General features: G+C 38.2%; 1 protein-coding gene and 1 pseudogene across 3 annotated transcripts in view; both read left to right on the forward strand.

Moving 5' to 3' along the window:
• The window catches only part of LOC149571065 (granule-bound starch synthase 2, chloroplastic/amyloplastic-like), a 202631-nt gene that overhangs the window by 155825 nt on the left and 26188 nt on the right, over nt 1-20618 (forward strand). For all 3 annotated transcript variants that reach the window (XM_089812644.1, XM_089812643.1, XM_089812642.1), the window contains one exon: nt 15357-15530. In XM_089812644.1, coding sequence (XP_089668770.1) covers nt 15357-15530 — 174 coding nt within the window. The remainder of the gene's footprint in view (nt 1-15356; nt 15531-20618) is intronic.
• LOC149571067 (uncharacterized) lies at nt 1649-9570 on the forward strand (annotated as a pseudogene).

Raw genomic sequence — 20618 nt, forward strand, 5'->3', positions numbered from 1 at the left:
AGCCCATAAGAACGAATAGAGATGGAAGGCCTTTTTACACCCCACAAAGGAGATAATGGTGTAAAAAAGGCAGTAATGAGCTGAGTAGATGAGTGCCGATGAGGAAGCAGTAACTTGATCGTGCTATTTGTTATCACAAAGTTTCACTGAGAATGAGATATCGGTGGAGAACCTAAGAGGTAAACTAGAAGAGTTCTTTCAGTTGAATTTTTTGCGAGGAATAATTTTGAGATTTTCTCCATTTTCTCAAATGTCATGCACACAACCCAAGTCTTGTTTCTATATTGGAATAACAACTTGAGCAAATCCAAATGAGTGATGACAATCTTGGAATTCAAACGGGAATAAATGCCAAGTGTCAGTGTGGACGAGTTGAAGACCTTATCAAGTAGATTGCATGCATTTAAATGACAAGGTCAAACATAGGCTATTACGGGCATAGGCACATTTAATGCTTAGTGGACATTCATTTTTGCCCCACTCTCCTGTTAACCAAGCATGTATAGTGGGAATTTATTACTGACTAGGATGGTGTCTCCTTGATTTTTTTATGTGGACCCCTTCCTTAATGTAGATTCCTTCTTCTTTCCCTAACCCTAATTAGGGTTGTTGTGACATTCTTTCACACATCCCCCATTCATGAGACCCTCATGTTTGAATGCATGGAAACAGTTAGATGCAATGCGTAGTCAATCAACCAATTGTTTGATGACCCCTTATGTGTAATTTGCATTTTTGTGTGGAATGGAGTTTGAGGGTAATCCACTGTCGATTCCCTACTTTTATGGAGCATGGGTCAACCCACCCCCAAGGAACAATCAACCATTATAATCCATAGCAAGATGAAAACATCGCTCTCCTCAATCAATCAAGTGCGCTTTGGCACGTATCATAGAAAACTTCCAAATGACAAAACCCTTTACTCATTCAAAACTGCACTCTCTAGAAAAGATGGAGCACATTTTTAATCATCTCGTGGAAAGTCTCCTGCAAATGGAATTCCTTGACATGCATAAAATCCCGCTCTCCTACTTTTGCAGAGCACACATTTCACTCACTTACAAATCTTGTCCATTGTGATAGGTTCCTTTACAACCTCAAAACCACGCTCTCCCCCTTTTTTGGAGCGCATGTTTCTGTGCTTCACAAAAAGTGTTCCAAAAGAAATAGTATTTTGTTTACCGTATGGGGTAAATAGTTTAATGTACACAGACAATAGACAAGAACAACAGTACTCCTCTTATTATTCTCATATGCCAAAGAGATAACATAATGCTTACAATGATGATTACAATGATCTCGGATGGGGTACATATACTTCCCACAGAACCTTCCCGAATGGGTCTGTCGGCTACATAACAATGGTAATCTACCTGTCGGCTACACAATATTTATCGACGACATCAACTCGTCGGCTACACAATATCTATCGACGACATCATACCCCCCTGAAAAGAAAAGTCGTCTCCTGGCGACTTCAGAACTAACAAAATAGGAGACAACAACATACAATATAGAAAGAATATATACTAGAGAGGAGGTTGTGACCTTGAAGAGTGCTGTTGCCGGCACACTTCGTACTCCGCTAAAAACACGAAGATGTGTTATAAGCTTGGGTAGTAGGGTTTGGAGGGTCTGCTGTGTGTGAATGGGCCGCAAACATGCCTCCCCGTGTAGTGAAGAAAGCAGAAGGGACGGCCACTCCCAAGAAGGGTGTGGGGAAACCCCAAACAAGACTCCCAAGGGTGCCGGAGCAATGCCGCTTGCAAAAAATGCTGCCTCTGCAAAGGAAGTGAAGGTCGAGCTGCAAGTCATCATCAACCTTAACAAGCAGTTTGCTGAAGCAGCTGCATCTGTTGAGAAAATGAAGGTTACTAATGCATCCGCACCAGTTAAAGAAACTGAGGAAGTGAGGGAGGAAGCAAAGCCCTCCTTTGATGAAGATGATAAAGGAGAGAGATTAGAGCTTGATGATAATGAGCTTGAATCTGAACTGGAAGAGGAGGAAAACCTTGAGGAGGTTCACAAGGAGGATGCATCAGTGATGGATGTCGATGCCAAAGATGAGGATCAAGATGGTATTGCATAGGAAGATGAGGAGGAGGGTTTGGAGGATCAGTTAGATGATGGTGAGCAGGAAGATGGTGAAGAACTTGGGGAAGATGAATTTGCATTTGAGGAAGAGTAAGGTGAAGAAGAGATTGAAGGTGATGGTGAAGAAGAGGAAGGAGCAGAGTAACATGAAGAGCCCGATGAAGAGGAAGCAGAGCATCATGAGGTTGTCAAAGAAAGGCGGAAGCAAAAGGAATTTGAAATATTTGTTGGTGGCCTGGACAAAGATGCTAGTGAGGAAGATCTTAGCAAAGTCTTTAGTACAGTGGGTGAGATTGTGGAAGTCCGGCTTATGATGAATCCTCAAACTCATAAGAACAAGGGATTTGGATTTATTCGATATGTATCCATTGGACATGCTAAATCCGCAATTAAAGGGAAAAGTTTGTGGAGTCTCGCCAAGTCAGGACATTGATACCCTTTTTGTAGGGAATATCTACAAAACATGGACAGAAAATGCTTTGAAAGCAAGATTGAAGCATTATGGTATTGAGAATATTGAGGATTTGACTCTTGTTGAAGATTCTCAAAACGAGGGTTTTCCTTTTTGGAATTCTCAACCCGTTTTGATGCTATGAGTGCTTTCAAAAGGCTGCAGAAAGCGATGTTGTTTTTGTTACTGATAGATCTACCAAAGTGTCATTTGCAAAAACTTTTGTTGAGCCCAATGAGGAAGTTATGGCACAAGTTAAAACTGTATTTGTTGATGGTATGCCAGCTACTTGGGATGAGGATCGTGTCAGAGAACAATTTAAAAAATATGGTGAAATTCAGAAAATTCAACCAGCACAAAATATGCCAACTGCAAGGCGTAGAGACTTTGGATTTGTTACTTTTTCAACTCATGATGCAGCTGTGGCATGTGTAAATGGTTTGAGCAACAATGAGCTTGGAGAAGTGGATAATAAGGTGAAGGTGAAGGCAAGACTATCCAAACCTCATCATAAAGGAAGATTAATGAAACATGATGGTAGAGGAGATTTTAGGTCTGGCCGTGGGATTATGCGTGGTGCTGGGCGTGGGAATCGACAGCCTTGGGGACGTGTTCTTGGACATATAGAGCGTCAAAGATTTATAGGACGGGGTGGGAGATTTGTTAGTCGGGGTAGTCAATTCGCAGGTTGTGGAATGAAGCGTCCTTGGGGACGAAGTGTAGTGCCTCATGTACCAAAGAGATTACATAATGCTTACAATGATCTCGGATGGGGTACATATACTTCCCGCAGAACCTTCACAAAGGGGTTTGTTAGCTACATAACAATGCTAATCTACTTGTCGGCTACACAATATTTATCGACGAGATCAACCCGTTGGCTAGACAATATCTACCGACGACATATTTCTCATCTCAAATTCAATGTCAAAAAGTAAAAAAGTTGAAATTGTTTAATTTTTTTGAAAAATCTTAAGACTCTAAAAAACTTGAAAAATCTTGAAAGATAGAAAAATTTCAAAAGATGAAAATCGTTCAAGCAAAAATTGAAAACTTGGAAAATTCAGGACGAAGTAAAAATTTTTAAATTTGAAAAAAATCTCGGGCAATAAGGAAACTTGAAAGTCTAAAAGCATGAAAATTTTAAAATCCAAATGAATAAAAAAGTCCAAAAAAACTAGTGTTTTTGTCACCTACCATCAGCCAAAGAGCACGGGATCATTGTTTCTAGAAGACCTCCTCTTTGGCTATAATGTCATGGTATTTAACCAAGACTTCATTTTCCTTAGCCATAGAATCCAAGTTATATCCCTCACATTTTGAATTTTGTCTTGTATTTCTTTTAGCTCTAGCTGGATAACTTCCTTTGAGGCAAAGATATCCTCAAACACCTCCCTATTCCACTTTCTTACTTTGTCCTTTATATGCCTTGGTTCCTTGGCCACTTTAAAATTGCAGTGCCATTGACATTAATACTCCATTTCTTAATACTATCCTCCAGAATAGAATGAGGTAACCACATTTATTCAAGCCACAAACAACATCGACAACAAAAGAGATAGGAAAATGATGTGAGTCGATTCTGGGTAGAGCAGTAAGAGAGCAGTAGTACTTTACCATCCACTCATTTGAGATGATAGCTCAATCAAGGCGTACTTGAATCAAGTCCTTCCCAATTCTTCTATGAGTCCAGGTATAACTAGCCCCTTGAAGGTCCATATCTATTAAGGGTTGTTGATTGTTTAAATCGATGAGGTCAATTCTCCTATCCATTTGTGTTTGGGATCCTGCAAATTTTTCATTATCTATTAAAGGGGAGTAAAAATCCCCCATAATTAGTCAGCAATTATCTGAGAAGTTTTTCCTTCAAATAGTCAACGTATTCCAAAATTTGCTTCTCACACTCCTAGCATTAAGGGCATAGATGTTGGAGAGAACCCAAGTGAAACCATACCTAATATGATGAAATCAAACAGTCACAATATTTTCATCAACAATCAGAGGCTTACCTTTAATATAATTTAGGTTCCAAAAGATTGTCGTACAACTAGAGGCTCCCTCCAAACTACTGCCTGCAACTCCACAGTTTTTGAAAACCTTGATTTTTTTAATCTTGTCATTTAACATTTTAGTTTCTTGGATTAGGATAATATTTAGCTTATGGTCCCATACTATGTTCCAGAGAATATCCTTCTTATTGATGTCATTTAGGCCCCTTATGTTCCTTTGCTTGGCATCCGCTATAATTTGTTTGTACTCCTTCTCCTTAAGGTATCTTATGGACTTTTTGCCCATGATGGTTTTGGGAGTATGTCATGTCCCCTTTCTAGAGTGGACATCAGAGACGATAGAGTTAGCCTATTAGGGAGTCTCGTAGGCTGGTAGTGGTGTTTAGAGACTCAGTCAGGGTATACAGTGTTTGGATCTGGAATTTTAGACAATAGGAGGTCAGTTGAGAGCAATTCCTTAGTTGTAGGAGTTTCCTACATTTTAGGAGGTGGAGATGGGTTATAGTCTTGAGTCTCTGCGAGATCATTCTATGGTTTCAGTTTCGAGAGATTCAGAGACATTGCTATTTTTTAGGAGTATCCCTAATTTTGAGGGATGAGACTGTCAGTTATTTCAGAGTATCCGACATCAATCACAGGAGGTGACGAGTTTAGTTTCACCTTGTAGAGATGTTTTGGCTATTAGTTCGCTATTTGGGAAATATTTTAATATATTTATATATTCTCCTATGTTAGCATTTTAATAATTTAAATAAGGCTAAGTTATGGCCATTTTGGAGTAATAAGGGGTTTTTTGGCCTCATCTGGGTGAATATCCCTTGGTGTAATAGCTCGTTGGAAAGGTCTTGAACTTTTCTAAATGTTTCTCTTTTGACTCGGAGCAATTCGGTGAACGGATTTCTTTCTATTGGGAAAAAGGTCATTTTCTGGATACTTGACCACTTTAAAAATGAGAAATATATTATTTTATAACCCAACGCAACATGGAGAGACTTTTAGGGTTCGAGCTAAGTTTGGTGGTTGTTAGGATTAAACCACGGACAGAAATAACAGTTACATGCAAATATAACCAATAACAAAAAATAATGGATCACATAGAAAAGAACACAAGACACCAAGATTTAACGTGGTTCACCCAATCCCTAGGCTACGTCCACCAAACAACAAGTTTGATATTATTATGATCTAGTGATTATAACTTGATTACAATCCGTAATCCCTTATAGCTCAATACTGTTGCAAGAACCAATTTCGAATCACCACACTAAAACAACCCTAACCCTAAGCCCTTTTATACAAGTATTAAACTGCTTTAGGGTTACTACATGTCAGCCATAAATTGGCGAATATTAGCCATTACTTTAGTGGCGAATCTACGAATAGTACCAATTTTTTTTTCTGGGCGATGCCCCGAGCTCCAAAGAATTTATGAAGTATGTACAGTACTTTCCTGATTAGTCACCACAAACTAACAATGGTTATAAGGAGGTAAAGACAAAGTTTGAAGGCATTATTGACATATTACATCTTGGATTTGTGATTTGGGCTCTAATTGAGCTTTCAGCACTTGGGGCGCCAACCCCACTTGCTTTGCTTGTTTGGGACGTAGCCCACAAAACAGTGGTTTGGATTTGTTACAGTTAGAAGTATCTTGGAGATTGTGCATTGTTTCTTTTGGAGAACGCAGTGTTGAGTCAGTTTTAGTTGGGATTTGGGTATTCTATCCACGTGTGGGTACTTTGCAGTTGTACGGCAACACCTGGCAGCCATATTTGCAGGTGTATGGCAGCACTTGGCAGCCATATTCCTTCCCACATGTAGCATTAGAGAGCTAGAACTTAGCTGTAGCTTCCTTCTAGGCTCGTATTTCTCCTTCACGCCTTTAGGTTGGGTTTATCCTTGGTTGTAATCATTTGGATATTATTGTAAATCTTCATCTGGTTACAAATTAGGTTTTATATTCAAAAATATGCTTGAAGTGAAATTGCTTTGATTGTATTTGGAATATATTTTCAGAACTAGTTCATGTTATTGTATTTTTGTTATTACTTATTGAAAAATCATCAAAAACATAAAACAATCAAACTCTTTTGCAACTTCCATCTAGTTTTGCAAGAAAATTTTAATAAATAGGGAAAACAAATTTAAAAATAATAAAATTACAGCAGATTAGCAGAAGAGATCCATCAGGGATCTTTTAGAGTACTCACATTTGCATTTGTTGAAGTTGATGAAAGATCAACCCCACAGCTTCCAATAATCACCTACATGCAAACACGTGTCATAGAAAGAGAGAAGCAAAAGCTATGGAGGTTGGAATTTCCAGATCCACGGATGAGACATTCTTGATGAGAAAAAAAGAGATTGCTATTAATCAAAAGTGAATGAATTGGTAAATTACAATGAGGGATCAATCCTTATAAAAGGAGATCCAAAACACTAAAAGGTAAAACCTAGGTTGCATTATTATAATTAATAAAAGAGTTAATTATTAGATGCCTAAAGTTTAGGTTAAGTAAAATAGAGTAAATAAAAAAAAATCTAATTACTCTAACACTCCTCATTAAGATAATCTTAGGGAGTAGCTAAAAACCTAGAAATTGCTACTAAAAGTAGATTTGGGTTCTGAAAACAAGGCTTGGTGAACCCAAGCAAAACTAAATCTTTGTAATGAGGAGAAAATAGATAAAACCACATGGGAAAAACCCTACTCCAAAAAGAGATGGAAAGAATGCTGAAAGAACTAGTGGAGGACTCAAGAATCGTCTAAACTAGGGAATGTCCTTGAAGATAGGAACAAAAGGATGCTCATGTAGAACACCATCGAAGCATGTAGAAGTTGCAAAGCTCTGTGGAAAGTAATTGTTGATTTGAAAAACCTCCACTGAAATAGAACCTGACCAAGTAGAGAAGACTATAATTTGCATGAGTTCTCTCAGAAGACACTACGCGAATCAAGAGGCACACAAAGGAAAACAATTGAACTTGAAGATATAGATGGCATAAAACACCAAATCTTGAAGAGCTGATTAATCGAACATGGAAGGATGCAACCAAAGTAGGAACAAAAAAGGAGAGTGTCTATATGGTAAATGATCATTCTCATTGAAATGCATAGGTACCCAGCCATTGCATCCGCCTAGTACATAGTAACAAAAACTAAATACATAAGTCACTCCATCAAACCAAGGAAGCATGAGAAATAACAGAGGAAGCCCCCTTAATGTAGACAAGGGTGAGGTGATAGGCAACTAGAAAAGCAGGCCAAAAGAACTGCATGTCAAGGAACCATGATCAAGATGCACAAAAGAATACATATGTGTGTACTGAGGTGATCAATCTCTAATATGTCATGAGGCTAATGTCATAGATGAGAAACTTACTAGACAAAGGAAGATGGAAAACAAAGGAAAAACATTAACCCCCCATAGCACTTTAATCAGAGTAGTGCATGTAGAATAAGGCACAAGATATAATGAATCCCAAGAACACAATAATATGTATGACTATCCTCAGATGACACTACTCGAATCAGAAGGCAAAACAAGGCAAAACAACTAAAATGAAAATACAGATGCAATATGACACTTTATCTCAGTGCGTTTGCAAAAGTGCATATAATAGATGCCTACAAAGACCATAAGAGACATACGGCTGATACAATAGATAGTACAACCCATGCCGAGTCATTTGAAGCAACAAAATCGATCCCCAGACTTGAAACAACCAAGATTTCCACTAGGATGCAAAAATGCAAAACATTGAATAGAATGTGGTTGGAGCAAAATCTTGGAAAACAACCTGCATCACTAGAAAGAGCTTTGAAAGACCTTTCCAATGATATAAAGAATTCCCAAATCGGAGATTAGATGCTCAAGATATGTCTCACAGAGTGAAAAATAGAATTGCCGACTTTATAGCAAGAAAACCCATCAAAAGAGCATCAAAACTGAAATTTACTTGTACCACTACGATGGGCTCGGAAATAGCTTTCCGTCGATATCTCATTTGTGGAAAATTGAGTCCGTATGCCTGAGATATGAGCAAAAACACAAAGGTAGGTCCAAACAGAGTTACAAGGGGTGACAGGAGTGTTGATGCATTGCTGACATGGCATTGATGTCAGTGAATGGTGAGCATAAATTTGACGGTTAAGTGGCCATTGAGGCAAAAGAATGCTTGAAAAATGACCCCTACCGAAGAAAAATCTAGTCACTAGAAAAAGCCCAGTGTGCTGGAAAAAATATCTCGCTAGAAAATGGTGGGTGGTGCCGGAGAATAAATCTAGTGGCCATTTATAAGCATGTACCAAATAAAGTCAAAGATGTCGAAAAAATACCTTGTTTTGGAAGAACACCTGGGCTGGTAAAGTCATCGCCAGTCACCAAAACGAAGGCTAGTGGTCGCAAAGATAACCTTGTGGCTGAGCATGGTAAAAAGTACTAGGTTACCAAAAAGAATCGCGAACCATGATAAATAATGGAAAAACTACCAATCCACCAAAGTACATATAAACATGCATGTTTCCAAAAATCTTGGGATTCACACCTTTAAACGTCGGAGAAAAGCATGAACAGAGGGCAAAAAACAGAGGAGATCCATAAAGAACACCAATTTGGATGTTCTTGTGGTTGATGTGCCAAAAAAGGCATGAAATCTGTGTGCTGACCTTAGAGGACTGAGCTTTCGGGCACAACTTGCGTGTACCAAGGAGCACATGCTTGAAGGTGTTGCTCACATAAAGGAAAACCTCTAAAACAATGTTGTTCTCAGGGAATGAATACCTTGGAGCCTGAAAAAGGATGTGACAGTGAAAAGACCATCGTGTGGGGCCCGAGGTCAGGGAAGGCGCAAAAACAAGAATACCAAAGCTGGTTGAAGAAAAACTCCACCGGAAAACGTGAACCCATCGAGAACCATCAAAAATTTGCATTTAGTGCTACATTCAAATCAGTAGTGGAGGCAAAAACACTCACACTAATGCCCAAACTGCCAAAGGTGGTTGAAAAACTGTAATATCCCTTGTCCAAACTGATTGGTTTTAGCTCAAGGAATAATGTCAAACACTTGTAAGCTGCCTTTCAATGCTAAGAAATTTAGAATGTTCGCAAATGATATTACAATGCCTCTTACAATGAACTAATATGCAAGTGCAGTTCTTTTGGTACTTTCAATGCATACACATGGAAACTAGATATGGAATGCATACCTATAGCCATCTGACATTTTGACAAACAATTGACATACAACTATTATGCTAATCATATATGCTATTAGATGGACATTTTGTCAAACAAATGGTATGCAACATGTATCTCCTTTATCGAATTCATTCTCATGTACAATGTTGCTATGAGTTTGCCAAGACAAATGGGCTTAAATAATGACTCCAGTAATGCCAAAATCTGATTCTAAATTATCACAGCAAAATCATATGCCTAAAAATTACAATGCTAAATACTAATAGTTGCAAGAGGAACTTGATAATAGTGATGCCCAAGAATGGAAATGAATCAAACATAAATATTGTAGCGTGGCATCGTGCATGCGTACTGTAGCAGCGAAAATGTATTCTCCAATTTAAGCACAAATAGAACTCCAGAATGAAGCTCCCCCGAATGCCAAATTCAGTGGATATTTCACCATCTCAAATGGTTGCAATGCTGAAGAGTTGACATTCTCCAATAGCTGATTGAAATCATAAACCTTAGTTTCTTCTCCCAAGTTTATATCAAATGCAATTCACAATAATCAGATGATTAACAATGAAGCTCTCACCTTTATTTATTCTTTTCCTTCACCCTTCTAGAAGGAAATAAAATATTATTTAATTGCATTCTCTAGAAGCTCCCCCCTTCTCAATACAATAATTAGTTGTATTTCTAGAAAATGCATTCTTTAGAAGCTTCTCCCGTGCAATACAATAATTAATCGTGCTTCTAGAAAATTAAAATAATTAAATATAAAGTCACCTTTTCATTTTAATTTATTTAATGACTTTATAAGAAATTAATTTAATCAATTTCTCCTTATTTCTCCACTGAGCCTTTGGAGAATATAAAGGCTAAGAACTCCACTGAGATGCTAAAAAGATGGGGACATTACAAAAACACCGATGGTTTTGCAATAAATAAAGCATGCACAATAACCATGCGCCACATGAGAAAGGGCAAACTGCCAAATGCTGCCTGAAAAACTTCCCTTCAAAAACATTGAAACCGCCTTAAAAACCATGAATACCTATCACAAATGGACAAACCACCTACAAAAACCGTGGTAATTCCATGAAATTTGCCAAACCGTTGAGAGGGCAATCATGGAATCCGCCCACAAATATGTGCAATCACCAAAGCACGTATATCAAGGTACAAAATTCATGGGCCTTGTACCATGCGCATGGGAGCAAGAGTTTAAACAAAGCTTGAGGAATCCAAAACATGGGTTTTCAAAAGAAATTGTGTGGACCAAGTTGCGCCAAAAACAAGACACCAAAACCAATGCGTTGACTCCAAAGAATTTTGCTCACCCAAACACCAAAATAATGGCACAGATTTTGGAGAGTGCACAGTGCTGATAGGTGCAAGGGTACACTCAAGTTGATGTGGGCCCAAGATTGAGGCACTTTAGAAATAGCGCCTAGAGAGAGGAACTCAAACAACGTGCCTTCCAAGGCATTAATGAAGCTGACCTCGCGCCCCATAATTCCGCTACTTCCAATAAACGCGTCCTCTAGTGATGTCATTGGCAGAGGATGACAAATGTCGGTGTATGGGACAAGGTGTCGGTACCTGCAAGATGCAAGGATGGGGGCCTTGCTTTTTCACATAAAAATACATGCACTTGTCGCATGCGCTATTCAATAATTTTTTGAACAAGAAAATACTCGGCATAAAATAATTGTATATATATATATTGAGAAAAATAAAAATAAAAATTGTTGTTCTCAATTTGCGTGCCTAGGTCAATATGACTTGGGTGTAATTTTGTTTTTCTTAGACTTCAACAGCGCCCAAACTGGACGTATTTTATATGGAAATGGGGATTTTTGAGTGCTCTGAGCTTAATGGATATTTTTGTTTGGATCCAACACAAAACACTTCTAAAAATTGAAACCCTCTAAAAGAAAAAATTGCAGATCTGAAAACCAAACCAAACCTCTCACAAACACAATAGGGGCATGAAGATTTGGAGCTCTAATACCATGTTGAAGTTGATGAAAGATCAACTCCATAGGTCCCAAGAATCACCTGCATGCAAACACCTATCACAGAAAGAGAAAAGCAAAAGCTATGGAGGCTGGAATTCCTAGATCCACAGATGAGACATTGATGAGAAATAAAGAGATTTCTATTAATCAAAAGTGAATGAATTGGTAAATTACAATGAGCGATCAATCCTTATAAAAGGATATCCAAAACCCTAAACGTAAAACCTAGGTTGCGTTATAATAGTTAATAAATGAATCAATTATTAGAGGCCTAGAGTTTAGCTTAATTAAAATATAGTTAATTAGAAAATATCTAATTACTAACAGCCTTAATATGGTTTCTCGTGGAAACCCCACTGGATAGCTCTTCCCCCTTCTATCCTCACTTATTCTTTACTTTCGTCCATGGTTCTTCACTATCTACTCCATTTCCAACCTTCTTTTGGTTTCCTTTACTTTGCTTAAGGTCATCACCCAAGTTCGGACTAATATTCTCAAGGTTCGGAAAAGTAGATCTCACACATTCTTTTGATCCAATATTTGAAGAAAACAAGGAAAACCTCCCTCTCAAAACATTGCAAGGATGAGCATCCTCCAATTCAGTCAAAGGCAATGGTGTCTTCTAATTCTGCTGAAAATCTTGCACCCTCAAAGGCAAAATCTGATCTATAACATCTTTAGCTAGGGATCCCACACTTCCATTGATTTCTCCTTCCTCAGGAGGCTAGAGCTGATTACCTTCCACCAAAGAGCCATCCTCTCTTGTAGTCTTGGAATCTATAAGAGGCTTTGGGTTTTGATGATTTTTTTCCACTTGAGGAATCTTCTGTCTCATTCCCTTCAGCAGTTTCGTTAGGGTTAGTGGAGGACAAAGAGGAACAACCACTTTACCACTGCTCTCCACCACAACCTCATGGGTTCCTTGACCCTTCGTTTTTTCCAGACTTTATTCTGATCAATGTTTTTATGAGCCTTCTCCTTGCTCACCCTTTCCTTCTCCTTGTTCACCCTTTGGGAGCATTGTTTTAGCCCAGTATCCAACCTTTTTGCAAGTAAAATAGGCAAAAGGCAGTCTGAAACTTCACCAGCTGTGGCCAGTTCCCCATCTTTGAAACAAATTCAACAGATAATGGGAGGTCAGTGAACTGATCAACAAAAACACAAATTTTCGCATTGACCAGCCTCGACTTAGAAGCTGTCATAGGGTCAATGGATAAGAGTTCTCCAAAGGAGCTCTCTAAACCCTTAAAATTATCCTCATTCTAGCACTCCAACAGTAACCAGGAAATCTAACCTAGACTGGAGCAGAGACATAAATAGAGTCATTCCAATCCAGATTTGGGGACAAGTTTTGAACCAATAACCCACTGTCCACCACATATGACATTAGAAAGGTCTTCATCATTTGAAAAGGCAAACGAGAAGTAGCCTTTTGACATTGCAGCATATCTATCTGGCCTTTCAGCTGCCATTTCTTCTTGGCATCGGTCCTCACAACATCAATGTTGGGTCTCAGACACATAAATTTGCCAGCCAGGCATAGAGCCATAGCATAAATGGTATGGTCAATACCTGGGCTAGGGTAAAAAATGGCAAACTTACCAGAGGTTGGATCAAAAATGTTGTTCACTTGCGGGAAGACTAACTTTCTGTTTGTCTTTGTTTTCAAAAGCAATGACCAAGGGCACGATTTTCTTCTCATTAGCTCATTTAGGGCTATCACCATCACTTGGAATCGACTCCCCCCCAGTTTTGATGGGAGCCCCACCATCCTATGGGTCCCCATCCTTCGAATTTTTATATCCCTTGTGGCCCTCTATTGACTTCTCCCCAGTTTTTTCGGTTTGCAGTGAAGAAACCTGGGCACGTCCAACATCACAGGCTGCAGAATCTTCGAGTTAACTGCCATTATTGGCTTTCCCACTCTCTCACCCCCATTTAAATTTCATTTAATAATGCCACCTAATGAATCTAGTCAGTTAGTTTAGCATTTTTCTATCTCAGTTCTCAGTTGACAGTTGTTTCTTTCAGAAACATCGTCTTTGCATTTCCTTATTCACCCTTTGTCTCCTTGTAATTACCCATTCAATCAATCAAATATTGTTTCATGTGTTTGTGTGGGTGTTTATATATGTATGTAAATATTAAAATCACCGCTACTCATGATTGGCAATAAACAAATATTTAAATATTTTATAATTTGCAATAAAGAAAATACACAAATTCATAATTCAATGATTTTTCAAATGCCAATAGTAATACACAATGGAGATTTCAATCAACATTCAAATTCTTCAGATTGGTCTCCATCAAGAGCATCAAAGTCAACATTTTCTTTAGTTTCTTTTAAACACTCAACTACTATGCCAACCCTACAAGCCATGTCAAATGTAGAAGTTGTTTCATGTATAGGGGCTTCAGCAAGCTAGGCAATAACAGTGCCTAAGTCGTGACACTTAGATTCCAATTTCCTTACAAACACTTGTTGTAATCAGATTTCTTATGTGAAAAAATTGCAAGTTGGAGTGCACAAAGATCTAATTCTTCACTTTTTTTGACACACAAGTAATTGCTTTTAATTATGTTGATAAGGTACTACAATTTTTCTTAGTTGAAGATCTCACAACCTATCAAAATGTTTTAAGAAAAATAATCTATATCACAGTGTGTCTAAGAATGAGCGGATTTGGAGACATGTGGGTGGGTCTTGAGGATTGGGGGAGCTAGGGCCTACCTAGGTTTAGGGATGACAATTGGTAAGGGTTTGGTGGCAGAGTCCCTAGTGGGTTGTGGAGTAGAACCTCTTGTGGGGTCTAGAGGTAGCATCTGAGGTGCGTTCTCTTTGGCTGTATTGGGTAGGGTCAAGGGGCAAATATTCTGTCATCAATTCCAAATTCAGGCCTTTGGAACCACAAAAACCCTTATGACACAACATATTCACAATCTTATTATTATTTTTTTCGTAATACCAAGTCCTTTCTATTTCTAACCAAACGTTATTGATAAAGGCTACACAATATTTGAATAATATAATAAAGATTACTTATAGTGAGACTGAGATTGGGAGATGCATTTTGTTTTAAGAAAATTGAAAATGTTGACTTTTTGTTTTCTTCCTGTTGGGTGTGTGCTGGTCCTCTTGGGTGCAACTGATTCTAGGTACCTTGTGGTTCCATCACAGAAGTGCCCACAGAGTACTTGGGATAGACCATGGGCGAACCCTATGTCATCCTAAGTGTAGGGGTTTGAAAAAACGATTAACAGAGAATTTTATAGATTAAATTTACCCAACGAAATGTGCAAGACAGTAAACGTTTGTATGATTAGACCTCTTGAACTTCCTCATTATTGGTCTGATTTGTTGTCATTTCTCTTAGGCTCATCTCAGAAACAATGAGAATTAGATTATGCTTGAAGAATTGTATTGCATCTATGTTTTGACTAATTTTTATTATTATGATCTTTTAAAATAATTTCTCTTTCTAAATATGATTACCTAAAAAAATAAAAATGAGTTTATCATATAAATATCATTAAATCTTAGAAATTTATTTTTATGCATTAACATTATACTAAACTTGAGTCCTCTTGACAGGTTCCATGGCATGTGCCTTGTGGTGGTGGATGTTATGGGGATGGAAACCTTGTCTTTGTTGTGAATGACTGGCATACAGCACTTTTGCCAGTCTATCTAAAGGCATATTACCATGAGTATGGCTTGATGAAGTATGCCCGATGTATACTTGTGATCCATAACATAGTGCATCAGGTTCATATTTTTAATTGTGAACATTCTGTTTTCCCTGTTTTTTGTAAATAATAAAGATACAAATATAAGGAATAGCAATAGCAGAATTAGCTGGATCTTTCAAATATAATGAACCATGAATTTCATATATTTCAAAAACAAATGTTTATTTGTTACCTAGTTGTGATATGTATCTATCTGTCAGGTCCCACTGATGTTATATTTCATTCTCGTCTATTACCTTAGCTTATCTGTTTTTCCAAGCAGACAATTAAGACATCCTTGATATTCCAGAAAAATATGATCCATTTTGACTAAAAAGGACAGTATTTTTCTTCTGAAATATATCCTCCATATTTGAATTCTAAAAGGTAGAGTGCTGATCTGCAGATTTATGGGAATTTACTCAAGACCCAAAACTTAGACATAATTGAAGGGAAATCAGAACCTTGCTGGACTAGCCGATATATTAATGGTGTCAAAATGCTGCTACATTAAGGTTTTTAGCTCCAATTGGTAAAGAGACAATTCTTTCCAAGGAAGAGTGCAGGTCATGAATAAATCAAGTTTGATTGTGAAACACTGGGATCCATAATTATACTCCATGGAGGGCTTACCAGCATTCCTTTGTAAGAAGCCTTGGCGCCTTTGCATTCGTATGAGGCATGTTGGGAATGGGGTGTCTTCTCTCTCACTCTCCTCCCAGCTTCTTGCTCTACCTACTTTTCTTACAAAACTGGGACTGTTGTAAAAATTAATAGATCACCATATTTATAATTCTTTCAAATGTAGAATATGATTACAAAGAGGTTCATCTTCTTATATAGAGATTGGATTTTTTAATGCTTCTCTCATCATCCTGAGGAAATAATCCTTCAATTCTTGCCAAGTTTGTATTGAGTTTGTAGGTAGATTGATATACCAATAAAATGCTTCCTTGCCCAATGAATAAGGGAACAATCTACAAGCAACATCATCTTCTTGGGAGGGCATCCTCAAAAATCTTAATGTGTTCATCAGCAGTGCGGTTGACATTATTCCCAAAGAATTTAGAAAAAAAGTGTTCAAGATTATTTGGCATATTGTGGTAGGCAACAAATGCCCACTATGCATGCTTACTTGGGAAGAGAGTGGGGTGCAATAAATGACCACTAAGCACACACCCACTATCCATTAAATGCATCTATTCCTGAATCGGCCACTTGAAGGCATGATATTGATGCAACACTATCTCCAATTCTTTAGTCTTGATGCTTACAACCGATTCCTGCTTGAATTCTAGAACTACAATTGCTTTTTTTGCCTTTCGTAAAATTTCCTCCCAATTCGACAATAAGTCCTAAGTGGTCTACATGGTATTCAAGAAGATAGAGAAGTTCTCAAAATCATCTGTCTCAAAAACATTTAGTTGAAAGAACTCCTCCAACTTGCCTTTCAAGTTGTCTATTGTTATTTTATCCTCTCCCAATCTTTGTGACAACAAGGATGCAATTGTATTGGACACCCCTTGGTTGATGTTGTCAACTATCCTTTTTCAATGAGAGAATTCCTTGGTGAAGCTCTCAAATGTTTCCTTGGCTGTGATCACTGCATTGTACCATCGGAGGAAGTCATAAACATCCCCTTTGTCGATAACTCCATCATCGATCAATGCCTTCTTGGGTGTTTCCATCAGATTCTTTATATCCAAGATCACTTCATCTTGGTATATGTGCTCATCTTCCCATGACTCCTCCATGTATTGGATCTTGCAGAGTACAATTATGATGCAGGGGCATCTGAGGTTCCTAAAGATTCTGGCATTTTTGGTGGAAGACTGGAGGTGCTTGGTCATCTCTATGGTATTTTGCTGTTGGAGGCTTGATCGAATGGGCTTGGTGGAGAAGCTTGGTGTTTGGTTGAAATATGTTAATCAAAGAAGGGATGTTGCTCGGTTGTTATTGGGGTGGTTCTTGGTAATAGTGTTGCCGAGGGGCTTGGTCTCTGAAGGAGCTCAGCGTAAATTGTATTGCTCAGCCTATACTGTGTTGCTTGGTGTGTGTTGGATTCTCGACAACTGGAGGAGTTCGGTGATGCTTGAGAGAACTTGGTCATGCTTGGAGGTTTTTGTGACGCTCAACATTTTGGCATGCCAAATGGAGTTCTTGCAGATTGGATCTACTGACTTGGTGCATTTAATGCATGTGATCGTGACATGGATTGATCTGGAGATGCGTGTGGACTTATTTAGGCCTTGGATCTTTATCCTAGGTGCATTTAATGGATATTGTAAGTTCACCAAGGCATTTGGTGTTTAATTTATGTTGCAGGCCGACTTGTGGCTTAAATAGGTATTTAATATAAGGGTTTATTTAATTTGTAACTTGCTAGGCTGACTTGTGGCTTAGTTGGGTATAAGTAGAGGGTCTTGTGGAGTCTTGAGTCATAATCATCCAGCATGGAGAAGGAGTAACTGAGAGGAGTAAAGCTATTAGCTAAGTGTAGGCTTGGTAAACAAGAAGGTTGCTTGGTGGCTTGTGAGCACGAGTTTAGATTTTTCTTGGAGTTTCTACTAGATTGTGGATCTAGGCTAGCTAGTGGTTGGATCTTGTGAGGTCTTGTAGAATTACTATTGTAATTGCCTTGTATTTGGTTGTATCCCAGAAGGCCTTACAACCGGGTATGTTGGATAAAAATCTTATGATTCTATTATGAGAATTGGCATTGTTGTAGATCTAAATCTTTGTGTTATTGTGTATATTATGCTATGTGGTTAATTGAAGGAGCTAGATCACCTCCATTGGGGGTTCATTTGGTTTTGTACTGCATCATATTAACGTCATACTATGAACTTGCACCAATTCTTCTACATGCTTGAAGGCTTCTTTTTGAATTCTTTCCACCCAAACCCTTGCAACCTAAGCAGTCTGATTGATCCTGTCAATATTGTCTATTGCTTTAGCTGAAAGACCCGTTGGAGGGACAAAGGATGGACCTTCTTCTCTCAGTAGACTAAGCAAGTTATTTATGAATTGACACAAGGCCTTGATTTCTCTTTTATGTTTTTGGTATCCCTCTTCTAGCATCTTCATCCTTTCTTTCAATGCTTGAGTGGAATCATGAAATACCTCTATGATTTGCTCATGGGATGCATGACCAAGATTGATTTCCATGACATGTTACTCATTTGGAGTGATCTGATCCTTAGTCTTATCGATCGCAAGAGTTGCAATTTGCAAAATCCTAGCCCCCAATTCTCCATTGGCAACCTTAGTGAACCTTTTCACTTTCCCCTTTTCCTCGAATTGGTTGTCTCGATAAAAAAATTCTTGTAATTCAACTATCGGGTTAACCTTCTTTTCTTGACTTTTATGAATCCGTTGCTTTATTCTAGAATAGATATACTCTAATCTGCCTGGATCACCAATTGTTCTTTCCCTTGAACTGCTTGAATATTAGACTTTCCTCTATAACAATATCTCAATCTTTACCTTTTCCTTGTATAGATTTATCATAAGCGTTTATACTCAATCCATCCTATATCGACCTCGCAAAGTTTTCCTCTCGCTCATATCTCCGTATGCTTGTCACGACTTCTTGACTCTCAAATTTTTTTCTCTTATACACTAGGAGAGTGACTTGGCAAAGAGGGAACACTTCCAAACTTCAGCTTCTTCTATTGAGGCTCTTGAATATTTGGCCTACTCCTGGGCTGCCTTTATTGAGCTAACTCTTTCCCTTTCCAAATTCCTACACCTTCTGATGGAGTTTTCCTTTCCTTAATACTCTCTTTGGATATATTCCTTGGTCATTTGTCCCTAAGTGGTCAATGGCTAATCAAATCGATATATGAATCCACATTCTAGTACAACTAGTTTGTTGAGTTTACGATAAATCCACCACTTTGTAAAATCCAAGATGGGCTTTGACAACATGTTAAGATCCATGACCTCCTTCCTTTGCCATTTGCATGGATGAATTGCCTTCATCAGATATAATCCCTTTTCCACTACATTTGGGACCTCCTCCATTTGATCAGGAACTTGGAATATGTTGCATGCTTTAATCATGTTTAACAACAGTCTTGAGTGCATCTTGTTTCTAAGTTTGCTCTCATCTTGTTGGTAAACAAATTTGTCATTGCAAATGCTTCTTTGAAAATGACCATGTTCATTAAATCTGACTTAGTCATCCGTAGAATGTAGATGCAACCGTGGGTAGGATTCATGAACTTTCAGGTGTTGGGTTCCAATCCCGATTAACCCTTTGCATCTCAGTCCATCATACTTCATCTTTTGAGCTAGCATATAGATGACATAGGAGCTCATATGAAATATCCTTGTATGCTCCAAATTTATCAATTGTTCATTCAGGTTATCATTGATGAGTCCAGCCCAATCCATCCTCTTGACATCTCCCATCACTTGTTCAATGAAGTACCACATCCAAGCTTCAAATTTATAAGAATGGGGCATCCCAAATATACAATTGAGCATCATGATCATGTCGCTATACTCCTGTTGCAAGTCAAGCCATACCAGCTCTTTGGGAATCTTGGAATGATGGGACCAATTCTTTTTCAACCATTTCTTATTAATGATTTCCTCACAAAAATGAATCCTAAGAGTGTTCACTCTGAGTGCCTGCTCTTGTGTTTTTGTCATGATCCTCAGGGGTGAAGGAATCCCAAATGCTTCAGATATGGATGTTGGAGAAAAGTCTATGAGAATGTTTCCATCTGAATCCTTGATTGTTCCGTCTTTGGAGCTATAATGTTTTGCACATTCCACAATTAGTCCTAGATGTTGAAAGACTAGAGGGAAATCAACTACACCAATAATTCCACTGTTCATGATCTTGGTGGCCAAATGTGTAGGTTGATGGTTTCTGTATCCAAACATCCTTCGGTTTAACTCATTCATATCTAGGCCGCTAAGGCTTGTATCTCCAATTTCTACCTATTTGGAAGTGATCTTCGACTCAAGGTAGAATCCTCTCTTCTCATTCTTTATCAGTTGTCCTTTGCTTTCTATACTATCCTCAAGAAACATGTAATTTTCTCTAGCTTATTGAAAACAAAGTTCTTTCTGATGAAGTTCACAATCTGTTATGAATTCAAAGAAAATTTCT

Source organism: Cupressus sempervirens, chromosome 2 (assembly GCF_028749045.1).
Source record: "Cupressus sempervirens isolate cs-2001-9-10 chromosome 2, ASM2874904v1, whole genome shotgun sequence".
In the NCBI taxonomy this organism is placed as follows: domain Eukaryota; kingdom Viridiplantae; phylum Streptophyta; class Pinopsida; order Cupressales; family Cupressaceae; genus Cupressus; species Cupressus sempervirens.